The following is an 18,706-nucleotide window of genomic DNA, read 5'->3' as shown; positions in this document are numbered from 1 at the left end:
ACTTCAGCTCAGGTCATGATCTCACTGCTTGTGAGTTCAAGCCCAACGCTGGGCTCTGCACTGATAGCTTGGAGCCTAGAACTTGCTTCAGATTCTGTCTCTGACTCTCTGCCTGTCCCCTGCTCTCTCTGTCCTTTTATTTTATGTAAAATACAAATTAAAAAAAAAACACGCAAAAAAAATAGGAGTATGGATGGTGGAGTCAGACTCAAGGGGGTTTATAATCCAGCTCTGCCACTTGCTTGCTCCATGACATTGGGTAAGTCACTTACGGTTCTGTACTCCATTTTTTTTCATGTACAAAAGAGGTGGTAACAACACCCACCTCCTAAGGTTATTGAAAAGATTAAATGAGTTGATGTAAATAAATCTTAGATGAATGATGAACACACACACAAACACACAAAAAACATTGGAAAGGTTAGCTCTTGTTAGGGTTATTGCTGGTGGCCCACAAACTTGCCTCGTTAACTTGGCTGGTGTATCTACTAGTGATGAACTCACATATATCCATACTTAGTCACAGTGTATGTAGTAGAGGAAAACCTTAGCTTAAGCATCATGTGGCTAATCAGACCTTTTAATTAACGTAAGTTAAAAGACACTTTGATTTTATAAGAAAAAAGTAAATCAAGATAACACCATTATATTTTAAGAACTGAGTAAGGAAAGAATAACAGTATTTAAGCACCAGGAAACTCCCAGTATGAAAGATTTCAAGGTATCTCCTAAGGTCAGTTCAAGTTCAGTCACATTTCCAAGAGCTTCTAAGTCTAGCATATGATGCACCAATCATTGATAAATTCCGACAGTTCTTCTCATGTGTCCTAGGTTAGTCCCTTAACATTTCTAAGTCTCAATTTTCTCATATATAAAACCAAAGTACTCTTTGCTCTACCTGACTCACTGGATAGTTGGGAGGGAAGGAGACACTGTAGGTAAAAGAAACCCACTATATCTAAAAATCTATTATACATTGGGAAAAATATGGTATTACTTTAAGAATGATTATTAGGTGTCCCAACATCCTCATGTTTTAAAAAGCAAATTAGGGGCACCTGAGTGGCTCAGTCAATTGAGCATCTGACTTTTGATTTTGGTTCAGGTCATGATCCCAGGGTCATGGGAAAGAGCCCTGTGTTGGGGTCTGCATTAAGCATGGAGCATGCTTAAGATATTCTCTCTCTCCCCCTCTCTCTCTGTCTCTCTCTCTCCCTATGTCCCTCTTCCTCACTTGTGCTTTGTCGCTCTCTAAAATAATAACAGCAATAAAGTCAACTAATCTAATCCTTTTAAATCACAAGGACAGAAAAATAGACTAAAATTTTATAAAGATTTTCATCAAGCATTGAAATGGAAAGACATGCTGATTAAATTATATTTGTAAATTCCTACTGATGTTTTAGCTAGGGAGGAGGTTGTAAGTCCCCTGTTCCAACTAGGGAGGGGATGTGGAAGGCTACTGAAGACGTTAGTTTATACTGGGAATTCCAGACTTTTGAGCAGGCCAGGGAAGGGATGAATTCAGGCCAGAAAGGCTTTTAGGGAGCCTCATATCATATCAGAAGGGTAGCCTCCTTCTCTGCCTATGTGTCCTGAATTCTTCCTCACAGGGGACAGAACCTGGAGAGGTAAGAGGGGTGTGAAAGAACACACTGAAATACTTGCATTAGCGTGCACGGATAGACCAATTCACCATGCAGCGCTGCTTGTAATACTGATACCTGAGAACTGGAAACAATCTAAAGGCCCATTCATGTGGAGTTCTTTGAATAAACTATGGTACATTCAATGTAAGGAAGACTTACATTGTTTTCTGTTTCTTACATTTCTGTTTCTTACATTATTCTCTGTTTTCAGAACATTTAAAAATGTAGGTTTCCATTTAAGAACATGGATTGGTGTTCACAAGGTATGAAGCGAAAACAGAGCTAGACTACAATATGATCCCACATTTGGAAAGAAATATAAAGCTCTTTATCTCTCTCCTTATTCTTATTCTTATGTAAACATGTGTACATTTATGTAAAATCACAGAGAAAAATGTTTGTGAAAACATACACCATGTGTTAATAGTGGTTCCGTTGGAAAGCAGTACTTGGAAGAGAGGACAATTGTTTATTTAACGCATTTCCAGATTGTTTGGTTTGTTTTTACAGGAAGTGGGTGTTACTTTTCATTTAGGAAGGAAATTTAAATCACGTAATCTCATATACGTGAGAGTATTTATATACACATATATACATATATTGTATTTATATACACATGCAAACCAAAGTCCAGGCAAATGCCATAATCTCTTTAGCACTTTCCTATCCCTTCCTCTCCATTGTCCTCACCTTAAGAATCAAAGCTCAGGGGCTCCTGGGTGGCTCAGTTGGTTAAGCGACCGACTTTGGCTCAGGTCATGATCTCATAGTTTGTGAGTTCAAGCCCCGCGTCGAGCTCTGTGCTGACAGCTCAGAGCCTGGAACCTACTTCAGATTCTGTGTCTCCCCCTCTCTCTACCCCTCCCCTGCTCACGCTCTGTGTCTTTCTGTCTCTCAATAATAAATAAATGTTCAAAAAAAAAAAAAATCAAAGTTCAGCTCTGGATTACGTGCACGGTAGATCTGAGGTCTAAATACTGACTCAGGAAGATTCTTCTAATGTAGACTGATGCAGGTGAACATGCTCACCTCCCTCGCTCTACGACAGATTTTATTAGCAGCAGTTTGTGTCATGGTCTTAGTAAGCCCATGCCACGCTACTGCTATCTCATTTCATATTTACCACTCAAGCACTCCATTTAGAATCCCTTGCACTGGTCAAGATTTTGCTTTTCATTTTCCATTGTTACAGGTCTGACTCCTCCATTTCAAAAAACTTGCTGCTGGGTTGAATTTTCTACTTTTTAACTAAGAAGGCAAAGTTTGTATATTTGTGCCCTAAAATTTTCTTTGTAGCCGCATGTTCTCCTGGTCCAAACTATCAACTGCATTCATCTAGAAGTCCTGTTAAATTGGTTGATCATCTGTGGAAACCACACAAGTGTTCTATATATTGGACCATTGCCCATATTGGACAGACGTGACAGCAGAGCTTATCAGACTGAAAGTTGCACCACCAAATATGCACACAGTTTACCTTCATTTCTTTCCATTTTAATGCATTTTATGCATTTAATGCATTTCTTTCCATTTTAATGTTGTGTCTCTCTCGGTCTCAAAAATAAATAAACATTAAAAAAATTTTTTTTTTAATTTTCTCTTGATAGACAGGTGCGTTTTTGGCCTACTATCAAGAGAGTTCCTGGCATTTAAATAAATAATAGCATGAACTCCTGATATTTGAAAAAAGTTCATTTTAGAATGTTGTAATTCCCAAAACACCATGATAGTAGACAATTTCCCCCATAACATGCAATAAGGCATCACTAAAATTTTTTAAAAATTCCTTCAAATCTAATAATTATATAAATATGATGCTAAAGTTACGTTTAAATCAGATGAACTTTCTTTATGGACGCCTTTATTTTTGTTACTTGTTTTTGATTATTGTGTATTTTATTTTATTTTTTTTTAACGTTTATTCGTTTTTGAGACAGAGAGACAGAGCATGAACGGGGGAGGGGCAGAGAGAGAGGGAGACACAGAATCTGAAACAGGCTCCAGGCCCTGAGCTGTCAGCACAGAGCCCGACGCGGGGCTCGAACTCACGGACCGCAAGATCATGACCTGAGCCCAAGTCGGCAGCCCAACCGACTGAGCCACCCAGGCGCCCCTGATTATTGTGCATTTTAGAATCGAACATTTTTATCATTTACTAAAAGTCCCCACGTACAAGAAGACAAGTAGAAATAACAAAACCAAGTTGAGAGGTGGAAACTGAGAAGACAGGTAGGCTCACTCACTAGTGAAAAGACTTACTCCCACATATAAGCCTTAGAATACGTTGGTACAGATTTTTAATCTTAGCAAGATCACAACCTATCATGGGAATCAGTCACTTATAAAGGGTTAAACCTTGAAGGTTAGGTTTGTGCCTGCTAAAGTCCACTACATTTAGGGTCAATTAGCCCTTCAGTTTGTTGCTACTTGTTACGTTGTTGAAGAAAAGTCAGCCACCATTACACAGCTCCATCCTTGCAAGTTCCTTCGGCCTCCAAGTTACCCTTCCAAACTTTTTTACATGAAGCTTAGTGGAAAAGGGTGCAGATGGGGCAATAGATTTTCTTTGCTTCAGGGTTCGTGTGTCTAATGGAAAGAGCACTGGGTTTCGAGTCTGGCTATTTGACATTTTTATGTTATGATCTTGATCAGGTCACCTAATCTCCCTGTTCTACAGTGTCTACATCCCAACATGATCTGTCAGGACAGGAAACATCTGTAAGGCTCCTAAGCTTCAGATTTAAATGTTCACCTGCCTATGTAATCATTTCACATGGGTATCCTTTGCATATCCACTAAACATTTCAAATATAACCTGTCAAAACACAAGTCTTAATTTTCCCCATCAGATTTGTTCCTATTCTTGGCCTTTAGCATGTCAGTTAAGGGTTTATCACATATCCATTTTCCCCAAAACAAAAACCTAGGAATCAGACATCACCAAGATGGCTGGGACACCCCAGCCTCTATCTCCCTACAAAGATGAACGATTGGACAGATATCCATGAAGAGGAACAGCACTAGGAGAGTTCTGCAGTCCATTAAGAAACTTTAGCAACACAGTGGAACAAAACACCTGAGAGTGACTGCAGGGAAGGAAGGAAGGCAAGAACAACTTCATTTGGATTACGTCTTCCAATATGTAGACATCTGTGCAAGGCTACAAGGATCACAAAGAATCCAGGAAACATGACTCCACCAAAGGAACACAGTAAAGTTCCAGGAACTGACCCCCAAAAGATGAAGGTCCAGAAAATGCTTTACAAAAAATTCAAAATAATTGTTCTAAAGATGCTCAGAGAGGTACAAGAGAACAGAGATAAATAATTTACCAAGAATGCATAAAATGGGAAAAATATTTGCAAATCATACATCTGATAAACAGTTAATATCCAAAATATATAAATAGCTCATGCAACTCAATAGCAAAAACAAACCCATTGAATCTAATTAAAAATGGGAAAAGGCCCTAAGTAGACATTTTTTGAAAGAAGATACATGAATGGCCAACAGGTACATGAAAAGGTGCTCAACATTATTAATCATAAAGGAAATACAACAAAAACCACAATGAGCTCTCACCTCACATCTGTCAGAGCGGCTATAACCAAAAAGACAGAAAAAAAAAATGCTGGCAAGGATCTACCAGATGATCCTATAAGGATCTATGGTTTGATCCAGCAATTCCACTTCTGGGAATATACCCAAAGGAAACAAGAATGCTATGTTGAGGAGATATCTGCATTGCCATGTTTATTGAAGCATTATTCACAATGGCCAACACATGAATACAACCTAAGTGTCCATCATGAATAAAGAAAGTGTGGTGTGTGTGTGTGTGTGTATATATATATATATACACACACACATACATACGTATCAAACTCATAGAAACAGTGATTATTTCTACTTGGAAACCTTTACCAAGATGTATGTTTCATTGCCACTTATCATCATGCAGGTTTTTGTTCACATTCTAAGAGAATCTTCCTTTAGGGGAGGGTGGGGATCTATCAGGCAGATTACTTCTCTAGTGCTTATGGGGTAATACCGGAATGAGTGGTTTAAGATTCCATTCCTGGGAGATGCCAACTCTGTAAATAAGTTCAGTATTAAGTCACAGTTTTCTGATGTGGGCCTTAGCCTAACGACTCCTTTTTGGGCCTGTTGTCTTGTTTTTAACAGTAGGGTCCCACTTGCAGAGCGCTTGAATCAGCCTAAATTTATAAATAGACTGGGTAGAGCTCTAAGTTTTGCTTCATTAAAGATGACCAAAGACTTTGAAAGAAGAAGAAAAAAGGTACCTTGTCTCAGAACTGAATTTGCCTTAGGAGGAAAAATTGATTTCTCCTGAGAAGTTGAGAGCTCTTAAATCAGCATTAGGTCTACTGCTGACAGTATTGTTTGCTTTATGAAAACACATCCTGCGTGGTATGCCTCCTCCCAATAACCGTGATGGTCTTAATAAGAATTATCTGCAGCTTTCAAGTTCTCCTTTGTTAAGCAACAAAGGATGAGAGGAGAAAGTCATGTTGAAATCCAGTTTTAGTTCCAAAGGCTGTCAGTCTATATTTTTATCTTCTTAATATTTTCTTACCTGAAGCAATGGTGTTTTTGTTACTATTTAATTTCAAAAGTATAAGAGAAACCACTCACAGACATTCCTACCAGTATTAGCAGACAACGGGTGCCTCCTTTTTATAATAACATCCACTTAGTATTTACTTAACACTTGCATTTTAACCGTCTTAAATTCCTATACAAATTGTCCCGGTGCTGAAGCATAAATAGAAACCGATGGGTGAAAAAGCAGAGAGTATGAAAATACTAATTGTAAATATAGGTAAAAACTGATACAAAGGAGCAAAACAATTCGAACAGTTTTGTGTTTATAGTATTGTTGCTGAAGACAGAGAATTTTGGCCTAATAATTGGCACATTTAGACTCCAGCCTGTAGCTAAGTCAGTTGCATAGTGATTGAAATAGATTAATACTTCAGGATTGACTCGGTTTGGACTTACCCCGAACTTAAAACAACATACAAATAATCAACTTAATTTCTGGCTATATTGGTTTTCTATTGCTGCCACAGGAAGTAACCCACAAACTTAGCTGCTTTAAACAACACACATTTAATATCTCTTAGTTCTGTAAGTCCATAGTCCAGGTGGATCTGACTGATTCCTGTTTTGGTTGCACAAGGTAAAATTAAGATGTTGGCCAACCTGGGCCTTTACCTGGATGCTCTGCAGGAGGATTCACTTCCAATGAACTGGTGGCAGAATTTAGTTCCTTGAGTTTGGATGGCTAGGTCCCCGTTTCTTTGCTGGTTATCAGACAGGAGCCTCTTTCAGCAACGTGAAGCTGCCCACATCCCTCATGTCACCCCTCCTTCTCTGGCTTTTAATCTCTCCAACTTCCCATCTGCCTCATCTCTTCACCTGCCACCAGCTGTAAACAGTGTTCTGCTTTCAGGGGCTCATCTAATTAGATTGGGTCCACCTGGATAATCCAGACTAGCCTCTCTCTCAGAAGGTCTTAACCTTGATTATATCTGCAAGGTCCTTTTTGCCATATTCACGGGTTTTGGAGTGTGAACATCTTTGTGGGGCCATTTTGCACGCCACACTGGCTTATAAAGCTCCACTTGCTATGGGTCTCCCTCATTCTCTTGTTTTTGTAGGTTGCACTCCTACCAGACTTCTTTCTGTTTCTTGAAGGGTCGGCCACTTAGCCGACTGAGCCACTCAGGCGCCCCAGCTCTTTCTTTGAATGAACAAAATGAACAGTCTGTACCACTTTATCTTTTAGTTAAAGCCATCACATTGTTTTAGTGAAAGATATTGTCATAAATATGTTCTACCTGCTGTAAAAATAAGTACTAAAGTACCAAGCCTAAAACAAAGCCAGATGGCAAGGAACTTGGGCAGTTGACTTGTGCTGTAGGGCTTAAAACAGGGCTTCTCCATCCTGGCCACACATTAGAATCACCTGGGAAACATTAAAAAAGAAATTGATTTTCAGAACCCATGCCAGACTGATGACAGCAGAATCTCTGGAGATGGGGTTCTGGTATATTTTAAAGTCTTTCCTGGGTCGTCCGGTGATGCCTAGCAGCTGTTGCAAGAGCTTCAGAGCCTGAATACAGAGCTGAAGATGGAGAGTGTGGGGTGCAGGGCACTACCCAGCGGGCCCCAGAGGAAGGGGCCCACAAGTAGTGTTAAGAAATTAACATTGAGGGCAGAGCCACTGGTGCTGTTCTTATTCTCCTGTAGCAGTGCATTACTTTTTGCTAGGGCTGCCCTCATGGCATACCACAAGCTGGGTGGCTTAACAACAGAAATTATTGCCTCACAGTCTGGGGGCTGGAAGTACAAAATCAAGGTGTCCTTGGTTGGTTCCTTCTGAGGGCTGTGAGCAAAGGATCTGTTCCAGGCCCCTCCCTTGGCTTCTGGTTGGGCGTCCTTGGCTTGTAGATCTCTGCCTTCCACTTTATATGGCATTGTCCATGTGTGCATGTCTGCCTTCAAATTTCTCTTCTTTATAAGGACATAAGTCATATTGAGTAAAGGATCCACCCTACTTCAGCGTGAGCTCCTCTTAACTAATTACATCTGCAGTAGCCTTATTGCCAATTAAAATTGTGAAGGGCTGGGGGTTAGGACTTATAACACAGGAATTTGGTTTGGCGGGGAGGGAGGTACATACAATTCAACCCATCAGCCACAACACAAACATAAAACTAGACAAAACATAAAAATAGATGACTATTTTCCATCCTAGTCCAGTATTGAGGTTCTTCTTCTTTATTTTTTTTTTAATGTTTATTTATTTATTTTTTTGAGAGAGAGAGAGAGAAAGAGAAAGCATCAGTAGTGGAGAGAGAGAGAAAGAGACATGGAATCAGAAGCTGTCTCCAGTCTCCAAGCTGTCAGCACAGAGCCTGTTGCAGGGCTTGAACTCACAAACTGTGAGATCATGACCTGAGCTGAAGTCGGACACCTAACTGACTGAGCTACCCAGGTGCCCATTCTTTTTTTTTTTTTCTTTTTAATATTTATTTATTTTTGAGAGAGAGAGAGCGCACAAGCAGGAGAGGGGCAGAGGGAGGGAGAGACACAGAAGCCCAAGCAGGCTGCATGCTCTGAGCTGTTAGCACAGAGCCCGACATGAGACTTGAACTCATGACCTATGAGTTCATGACCCGAGCTGAAGTCGGATGCTTAACCTCCTGAGCCATCCAGGCGCCCCAAGGACTGAGGTTCTTGAGAGTGTGGAAGCACATGAGGTGCGTCCTGGCTCTCAGGTAGTGACACTTGCCAGAACTAGCAAGGTCGGTGTGCATCCCAAGCAGAACATTTGGTTGCCCTGAGCTAAGGAGGCAGAAATGGGCTGCTGGGGAGGCTGGATTTCACAAGGCAGGGAAGCTGTGGAGGAGGATGGGGATGGGGCCAGAAGTCTACCTGGAAGTCCCCTGCAGGACCATGTCCAAGGGCAGGGAGGCCTAACCAAGGGCTGCCATTGCAAGGCTGAAAGCTGAGAGAGCCCAGGGCTGTGGATGCATGGGTGCCAGCTCAGCCAGTGTGCTGAGAACAGATGGAGCACTGCTGACGTTCTACCGAAAATCCAGAAAGTTCACTCCGGAAGAGGAAGGGCCATTCCTAGGACTAAAGACAAAACAAATACACCTATGCTAACAAGGAAAAAAAAAAAGAATCCAGCCTGACCAAAAGGTTTGACTTAATTGTCTACCACATCACATACAACATCGATTAAAGGAAGACCACACCCTAGGTTTTCTACGATATATTATCTGCACCATCCAGAATATTATGAAAATGACCGAACATACATATTAGGAAAAGGTGACCCATAATCAAGAGAAAAAGGAGTCAATAAGCCTTGACTCCTATATCATTCTACACAAAAATTAATGCAAGATGCAAATGTAAAAGTTCAAATTATAAAACATCTAGAAGAAAAGGCAGGAGAATGTCCTCATGATTTGGGAGCAGACAAAGATTGTCTTGGGACTTAAGAAGCACTGACCATAAAAGGGACAAGGTGTTCAATTGGACTTCATCGAAGGTAAAACCTCCTGTACATCAAAGAGCATTTATAAAATGAAGCTGAAAGCCACAGATTGAGAGTATGTATTTTCATCGTATATATCTAACATATACCCTGATGACTAGATTATATGTAGGTAGAACTTCTGTAAATCTATGAAAATAAGACAAATGTCTTGTGTTTTGAAAGGCAAATTAAGAACACTAGGACCGGGGCGCCTGGGTGGCTCAGTCAGTTGAGCCTCTGACTTCCGCTCGGGTCATGTTCTCACGGTTGGTGGGTTCGAGCCCCGTGTCGGCTCTGGGCTGACAGCTCAGAGCCTGGAGCCTGCTTCAGATTCTGTGTCTCCCTCTCTCTCTGCCCCTCCACCACTCACACTCTGTCTCCCTCAAAAATAAATATTAAAAAAAAAAAAAAGAACTCTCGGACTGATTCACTTGTATAAAAATGGCTAACGTTCAAAAAACAAATATTGGTGCGGATGCAGAGCAACTGCAGCCCTCATATATTGTAGATAATAGTCTACAGTGGTGCAGCCACTCTGAAAAACTATTTGGCAGCTTTTTACCTGTTAAACATCTCCACTCCTAGGTATTTACCTAAGACAAGTGGAAAATTAAAATGTCACCAATAGGAAAATGGATAAACAAATCATTGGCTATTTTTACACTGGCATAATAGGAACTTAAAAAGAGTGAACTACTCCACTCACCAACATGAATGAAATTCAAAACATTGTATTGAGTGTATTGTAATACTCTCCATATGAGACCATATACGGGCACTTTGAGAACAGTCAAAATTAATTTATGGTGATAGAAATCAGAATGGTGATTGCCTCTGGAGAGGGAGACTGAGGCACAAGGAAAGGAAAGAGGCATAAGGGAGACTTCTAGAGGGATAAACATGTTCTAATCTACATTGGAGCATTTGTTTCACAAATGTAACCTGTCAAAATCGTTCTATTTGTACCCTTAAATACGTGAATTTCACAGTATGCATATTGACTTTATTAAAATGTTTCATCATCAAAAAAGTTAAAAAGAAAAAAGGGAGATCACTATGGCAGAAGGCACATTTTAAAAGTAATGATACCCATCCTCCACCTTGTGTTTTATTACTATTACTATTTGTTTGAGAGAGACAGACAAAGTGTGAGTGGGGGAGGAGCAGAGAGAGAGGGAGAGAGAGAATCCCAAGTAGTCTCCACTGTTGTCAGCACAGAGCCCACTGCTGAGCTTGAACTCACAAACCGTGAGACCTGAGCTGAAATCAGGAGCTGGATGCTTAACCAGCTGAGCCACCCAGGCACCGCCCCATCCTCTTCTTTGGCCAGCTCTACTGGTAGACTATCAGGTTTGTTAAATGCGAGTTGGGTTCCAGGTAGAACACGGCAGGATTCTCTGTGGTTTGTTGTAGGCTGTTGGAACTATGACTACCCAGTGGGACTCTGTGGGGGGACCTCAGTGCTGCAGAGGCGGTGTGAGCTACCCTGGAGCTTGGCTTTCGGCTGATCCTGGGGAAGTCACAAGAAGTGGTGGCACAGCTGCTGCCAGATGACATGAGACCAGGCCTCATCCACAGTAGTCTTCGGTGGGAGTCAGTGATGTGTGTATCTGCCATTGGCTTTTTGGTGGGTCTGTTATATTTGTTCAGGCTCATGCATTAGATCAGAGGCTGATTTTATGTGAGAGGAATATTCGAGTTGCACGAATAGTGGCTGCACTCATTCAGATGAAGCATCATTTTTTTTTGACATGCTTAGTTCTGCTCAAAAGGAATATTTAGATGCATGAGACGTACTTAGAAGATACCAGCCTAGAAAAAGAGTCGTTAAAAATACAGAACTTGGTGGATACATATGCAAAGGTGAAGGGAACGAACTTGATCTTAAAGGAGGAAATGACATCTCTCATAAAAGAAATAAATAAAGAGAAATCTAGACCCTCAGGACAGAAAAGAAACGATGGCTGAAATTGTAAGAATGATCCAGTTACCAGAAAATGGTTTTGGAGTCATCACATCAGAAGATTTCCCCAGCACTGCAGTGGCCGGGAGCCTGCCTTCCTACTGTTCTTCGCGTACACAGAAAGCACAGCTCTTTATTTTCCTCCACTCAGATGCCTGTGCTGCTGCATTCTGCTCTCTACCTCCCTGTCCAATATGAGGTCGATTGTTTGGGCTTCTGAGAAGCACGTAACCCTCATCTACAGCCTGGAGTTTTTTCTTTTTGTTTCATCCATCTTCACATTCTGAAAACAGAGGTGAATCCCTTTAAGGTTAACTCAAACTTCAAATGAACCAACTGTTGGATTTCCAGAAATACACCAGAAAATTTGGGACTCTCTTCAAAAGGAATTTTAATCTCCTTTATTTTTTTAAAAATGGATGGGACCAAACTTGTGCTCAAAATAAAGCTTAATGAAACTTAGTTCTCAGAAGTGTTTTGAAAATATTATTCATATAAATTTTATAAGTGGATTTTTTTCTATTATATTATCTCCATTATCATATGCATATTGCATTTTATTTAATAAGTACAATTTAGCAACAACAACAACAAAACTATTTAAAATGCAAAGGTGATTTTGGTATGCCCAGATCTATATTTAGTATAGTTACAGAGCTTTTTTTTTCCCTTAATAAATAGTGTGTGGTTAAAGAAAAAGTTTTTTGGTTTTTTTTGTTTTGTTTTTTTTTTAATGAACATAGGACATATAGTAATTGTGGGGTATAGCTAAAGTGATATAGAAGGAAATTTATAGCACTTAATGTTTCTATTCAACAGGAATAATACAAATGTCTATATTCAATAAGAATAAAAGCTAAAAAAGGAAAAGGGGGGGAAGCAGTTTACAGTAATTTTTTAGTTTATAGCATTTTCAACAATCTCAATTCTTAGGCTACACTCCAGGCCATTTAAACAAGAATCTCAAGGGGTGGGACGAGGCTCTAATAGTTTGTAAAGCTCTCCAGGTGACCCTTATATGTGGTGGAAGTTAGGGACCACCGGTTTTTATGATATGAGAGCCTTATAATATATGTAATTTCACTGTAAACCCATATAAAACCTATCTTACAGCTGTTACGTGTTAACAACATAACAGAATACTTCAACCACAAAAACATAGTCTCATATATATAACACAAAAAAAGAATTGGCAGCCAAAGGATACTCCTATATAAATTGAAAATGAAACTGTGAGATAGAAGTTTACATTTTTAACCAGGAGATCTATTTATAGATCTGTTAAGAAATTAGTCAAGACCAAAATTTTTCCTTACTTTGTATCATGTGGTTTGGTTCATTTTCTGTCTTTAGTTTCCTTATTTCTGAAGTAAAGGACTCAGCTAAAATGACTTCCAAGGCCCTTTATCACTATAAAATTCTTTGGTTTTAGAATGAGTAAAAAATTTTAGAGATAAAGGGATTGAGATACAATTTTGATTAGGCACTAGAGTTCTTTCCCTCCAGAGGCAAAAAAAAAACAAAACCAAAAAACCAAAAAACAAACAAACAAACAAAAAACTCTCATTAGAATGATTTTCATTTCTAAGAGAAACGAGAAGAGAATATATGGACACTAGTTGGTGAAAGTACATTTTTGGATACTGATATTATCTGATTTTCTTCAGCAACAGTACCTATTACACTTGTAAACTACAACAAGGGATTCACAAATAAAACTGACTTGAAGGCTGGTAGGCACATTGTATCCATTGATTTCAAGCAAAATAAATTTGACACTTAACTATCCACATGGAAATGGCTTTAAAAACAAACCACCCTCAAGCTATTCCAAGAAATAGAAAGGGAAGGAAAACTTCCAGACTCATTCTATGAAGCCAGTATTACTTTGATTCCTAAACCAGACAGAGACCCAGTAAAAAAAGAGAACTACAGGCCAATATCCCTGATGAATATGGATGCAAAAATTCTCAATAAGATACTAGCAAATCAAATTCAATGGCATATAAAAAGAATTATTCACCATGATCAAGTGGGATTCATTCCTGGGATGCAGGGCTGGTTCAACATTCGCAACTCAATCAACGTGATACATCACATTAATAGAAGAAAAGATAAGAACCATATGATCCTGTCAATCGATACAGAAAAGGCCCTTGACAAAATTCAGCACCCTTTCTTAATAAAAACCCTTGAGAAAGTCGGGATAGAAGGAACATACTTAAAGATCATAAAAGCCATTTATGAAAAGCCCACAGCTAACATCATCCTCAATGGGGAAAAACTGAGAGCTTTTTCCCTGAGATCAGGAACACGACAGGGATGCCCACTCTCACCGCTGTTGTTTAACATAGTGTTGGAAGTGCTAGCATCAGCAATCAGACAACAAAAGGAAATCACAGGCATCAAAACTGGCAAAGATGGGTAAACTACAGAGGGTCACCAGCGGGTTCTGTTCGTCATTGTTGGAGTTCTGTTGTGCCGCGGGGCTGTAGGAGGTTGGGGCCTGGTCGCTGCCTTGTAAGTTGGTGCAATGGCGCTTTTCCGGGGCGTGTGGAGCGTGCTGAGTGCACTGGGAAAGTCCCGAGCGGACCTCTGTGGGGGCTGTGGAAGTCGACTGCGCTCTCCCTTCAGTTTTGCATATGTACCGAGATGTTTTTCATCCACCGTGAATAGTTATCCAAAGAAGCCTCTGACTTCATACATTCGATTTTCTAAAGAACAGCTACCCATATTTAAGGCTCAGAACCCAGATGCGAAAAATTCAGAACTAATTAGAAAAATTGCCCAGCTATGGAGGGAACTTCCTGATTCAGAGAAAAAAATATATGAAGATGCTTACAGGGCAGACTGGCAGGCATACAAAGAAGAGATAAACAGAATTCAAGAACAGTTAACTCCAAGTCAGATTGTATCTTTGGAAAAAGAAATCCAGCAAAAACGTTTAAAAAAGAAAGCATTAATAAAAAAGAGAGAGTCAACAATGCTTGGAAAACCGAAAAGATCTCGCTCAGCTTACAACATTTATATAGCTGAAAGGTTCCAGGAACATAAGGATGGTACATCACAGGTAAAGCTGAAGACTATAAATGAAAACTGGAAAAATCTCTCCAGTTCTCAAAAGCAAGTGTATATTCAACTTGCTAATGATGATAAAATTCGTTATTATAATGAAATGAAATCTTGGGATGCTTGAAGTTGGACGAAATGATCTTCTACATCGCACAGTAAAGCACCAAGCAAAAAATGGCATTGAAGAGTATTAAAATAGAAGATTGAGTTATGTTCATAATGGATAGACACAAGAAACCAGTTAGGTCTCCATATCTGATGCTGTTGAAAATTAGAAAGGATAAAGTTGGTGAACATTTTATATTTAATTCCTTTTTCTTTAGCCCATGGACTTCTGCCAGTTCAACACATTTTGTATTAGTATCTTGCTTTGGAAAACCCAAACAGATAAAAAGTTCATGTGAAATTTACTTTGTGTTAAGGAACTACTGAGAATCACAATAATCCGCGAAATGCAGTAGTGAATCATTTTACCTTTGATAAAAGTAAATCAGACCGTGAAGTTTTTCATACTTGATGACTGGAAAGAGTATTCTTGTTTCCTTATATATATATGGAGGCAGGAGTTTCATATTCAAAAGTGCCCCAAATTGTAGAAGTCATGGTGTTTTATGATACAGTTGTACATGTTTAAAAGAGGGGTGCCTGGGTGGCTCAGTCGGTTTTACATCTGATCTTGGTTTTGGCTCGGGTCATGGTCTCACAGTTCATGAGTTTGAGCCCTGCATCTGGCTTTGCTCTGATGGTGTGGAGCCTGTTTGGGATTCTTCCCCCCCCCCCACCCTTCCCTCACCTGTTCTCTCTCTCTGACCCTCCCTGCTCATACCCTCTCTCTTTCTCTCTCTCTCAAAATAAAAGAGCACCCAGTACTCATCGTTGTAAATGCCAATTCCTAGGTATAATTCATATATTCAGAATTGATAGTTGTACTTGCAAGGAATTGCTGGTTTCAGTTGCAACTTTTTATAAAAGGGATGGAGAGATTTATAAACCTTTTCCTTATTGCCTTGTTTCCTAAAGTAAAAACCAAGAAATTGTGTACCAAATCTATGCATATTGTTTTATATTGCATAGAATAAAAATTTTAAATGTTTCCTAATTATATGTTTTAGGGTGAAAGATTCATTTTGCAAAAATTTTTCCTGTCTTCTTATTTAAGTAGGGATATGTATTCTGAATTATTTTCTCTGTCTCACATGAGTGTATTTATCCAGGAAGTAGACAACTTGTCTAGTATAAGTTTTAAAATGAGAGATCTAAAAAACAAAATTCTCCAATGTCTTTAGACTTGGAATTTAAACATTTTGTGTAACATATAAAAGCCCATATAAGGTATAGCCAACTCTGGTCTGTGGGCCAAATCCAGCCCAATGCCTGCTTTTCATGGCCTGTGGGCTAAGGATTGTGTTTACAGTTTTAAGTGGTTAAAAACAATTTTTCAAAACACACAAAAATTAAAAGAGATTTGGTGTCCATAAATGAAAAAAAAAAAAAAAACTGGCAAAGATGAAGTCAAGCTTTCACTTTTTGCAGATGACATGATAGTATACATGGAAAATCTGACAGACTCCACCAAAAGTCTGCTAGAACTGATACATGAATTCAGCAAAGTTGCAGGATACAAAATCAATGTACAGAAATCGGTTGCATTCTTATACATTAACAATGAAGCAACACAAAGACAAATAAAGAAACTGATCCCATTCACAATTGCACCAAGAAGCATAAAATACCTAGGAATAAATCTAACCAAAGATGTAAAAGATCTGTATGCTGAAAACTATAGAAGGCTATGAAGGAAATTGAAGAAGATATAAAGAAATGGAAAAACATTCCCTGCTCTTGGATTGGAAGAATAAATATTGTCAAAATGTCAATACTACCCAAAGCTATCTACACATTCAATGCAATCCCAATCAAAATTGCACCAGCATTCTTCTCGAAACTAGAACAAGCAATCTTAAAATTCATATGGAACCACAAAAGGCCCCGAATAGCCAAAGTAATTTTGAAGAAGAAGACCAAAGCAGGAGGCATCACAATCCCAGACTTTAGCCTCTACTACAAAGCTGTCATCATCAAGACAGCATGGTATTGGCACAAAAACAGACACATAGACCAATGGAATAGAATAGAAACCCCAGAACTAGACCCACAAACATATGGCCAACTCATGTTTGGCAAAGGAGGAAAGAACATCCAATGGAACAAAGACAGTCTCTTTAACAAATGGTGCTGGGAGAACTGGACAGCAACATGCAGAACGTTGAAACTAGACCACTTTCTCACACCATTCATAAAAATAAACTCAAAATGGATAAAGGACCTGAATGTGAGACAGGAAACCATCAAAACCCTAGAGGAGAAAGCAGGAAAAGACCTCTCTGATCTCAGCCGTAGCAATCTCTTACTCCACACATCCCCAAAGGGAAGGGAATTAAAAGCAAAAGTGAATTACTGGGACCTTATGAAGATAAAAAGCTTCTGCACAGCAAAGGAAACAACCAACAAAACTAAAAGGCAACCAACGGAATGGGAAAAGATATTTGCAAATGACATATCGGACAAAGGGCTAGTATCCAAAATCTATAAAGAGCTCACCAAACTCCACACCCGAAAAACAAATAACCCAGTGAAGGAATGGGCAGAAAACATGAATAGACACTTCTCTAAAGAAGACATCCAGATGGCCGACAGACACATGAAAAGATGCTCAACATCGCTCCTTATCAGGGAAATACAAATCAAAACCACACTCAGATATCACCTCACGCCAGTCAGAGTGGCCAAAATGAACAAATCAGGAGACTATAGATGCTGGCGAGGATGTGGAGAAATGGGAACCCTCTTGCACTGTTGGTGGGAATGCAAAGTGGTGCAGCCACTCTGGAAAACAGTGTGGAGGTTCCTCAGAAAATTAAAAATAGACCTACCCTATGACCCAGCAATAGCACTGCTAGGAATTTATCCAAGGGATACAGGAGTACTGATGCATAGGGGCACTTGTACCCCAATGTTTATAGCAGCACTCTCAACAATAGCCAAATTATGGAAAGAGCCTAAATGTCCATCAACTGATGAATGGATAAAGAAATTGTGGTTTATATACACAATGGAATACTACGTGGCAATGAGAAAGAATGAAATCTGGCCTTTTGTAGCAACGTGGATGGAACTGGAGAGTGTGATGCTAAGTGAAGTAAGCCATACAGAGAAAGACAGATACCATATGTTTTCATTCTTATGTGGATCCTGAGAAACTTAACAGAAACCCATGGGGGAGGGGAAGGAAAAGAAAAAGAAAAAAAGTGGGAGAGAGCCAAAGCATAAGAGACTGTTAAAAACTGAGAACAAACTGAGGGTTGATGGGGGGTGGGAGGGAGGGGAGGGTGGGTGATGGGTATTGAGGAGGGCACCTTTTGGGATGAGCACCGGGTGTTGTATGGAAACCATTTTGACAATAAATTTCATATATTGAAAAAAATAAAAAATAAAAAAAATAAAAACAAACCACCCTATGACCCAGCAATTGCACTACTAGGTAATTATCCAAGGGATACAGGTGTGCTGATTCCAAGGGGCACATGCACCCCAATGTTTATAGCAGAACTATCCAATAACCAAAGTACGAAAAGAGCCCAAATGTCCATCGATGGATCAATGGATAAAGAAGATGCGGTATATATATATATATATATATATATATATATATAGAGAGAGAGAGAGAGAGAGAGAGAGAGAGAGAGAGAGAGTATTACTGGACAGTCAAAAAGAATGAAATCTTGCCGTTTGCAACTACGTGGATAGAACTAGAGGGTATTATGCTAAGCGAAATTAGTCAGAGAAAGACAAATATCATATGATTTCACTCATATGTGGAATTTAAGATACAAAACAGATGAACATAAGGGAAGGGAAGCAAAAAGAATATAAAAACAGGGAGGG

General features: G+C 39.4%; 1 protein-coding gene across 1 annotated transcript; it reads left to right on the top strand.

The window, feature by feature from the left end:
• The first annotated feature begins 14,119 nt into the window (after positions 1 to 14,119).
• LOC122240110 (transcription factor A, mitochondrial-like) lies at positions 14,120 to 15,171 on the top strand. Its single transcript, XM_042990857.1, has one exon. It carries the CDS (start codon positions 14,223 to 14,225, stop codon positions 14,883 to 14,885), a length of 663 nt encoding a protein of 220 aa, XP_042846791.1. The 5' UTR covers positions 14,120 to 14,222; the 3' UTR covers positions 14,886 to 15,171.
• Positions 15,172 to 18,706: the final 3,535 nt, after the last annotated feature.

Source organism: Panthera tigris, chromosome B4 (genome assembly GCF_018350195.1).
Source record: "Panthera tigris isolate Pti1 chromosome B4, P.tigris_Pti1_mat1.1, whole genome shotgun sequence".
NCBI classification, from domain to species: Eukaryota; Metazoa; Chordata; class Mammalia; order Carnivora; family Felidae; genus Panthera; species Panthera tigris.
This window is presented reverse-complemented; position numbering and strand designations above follow the sequence as displayed.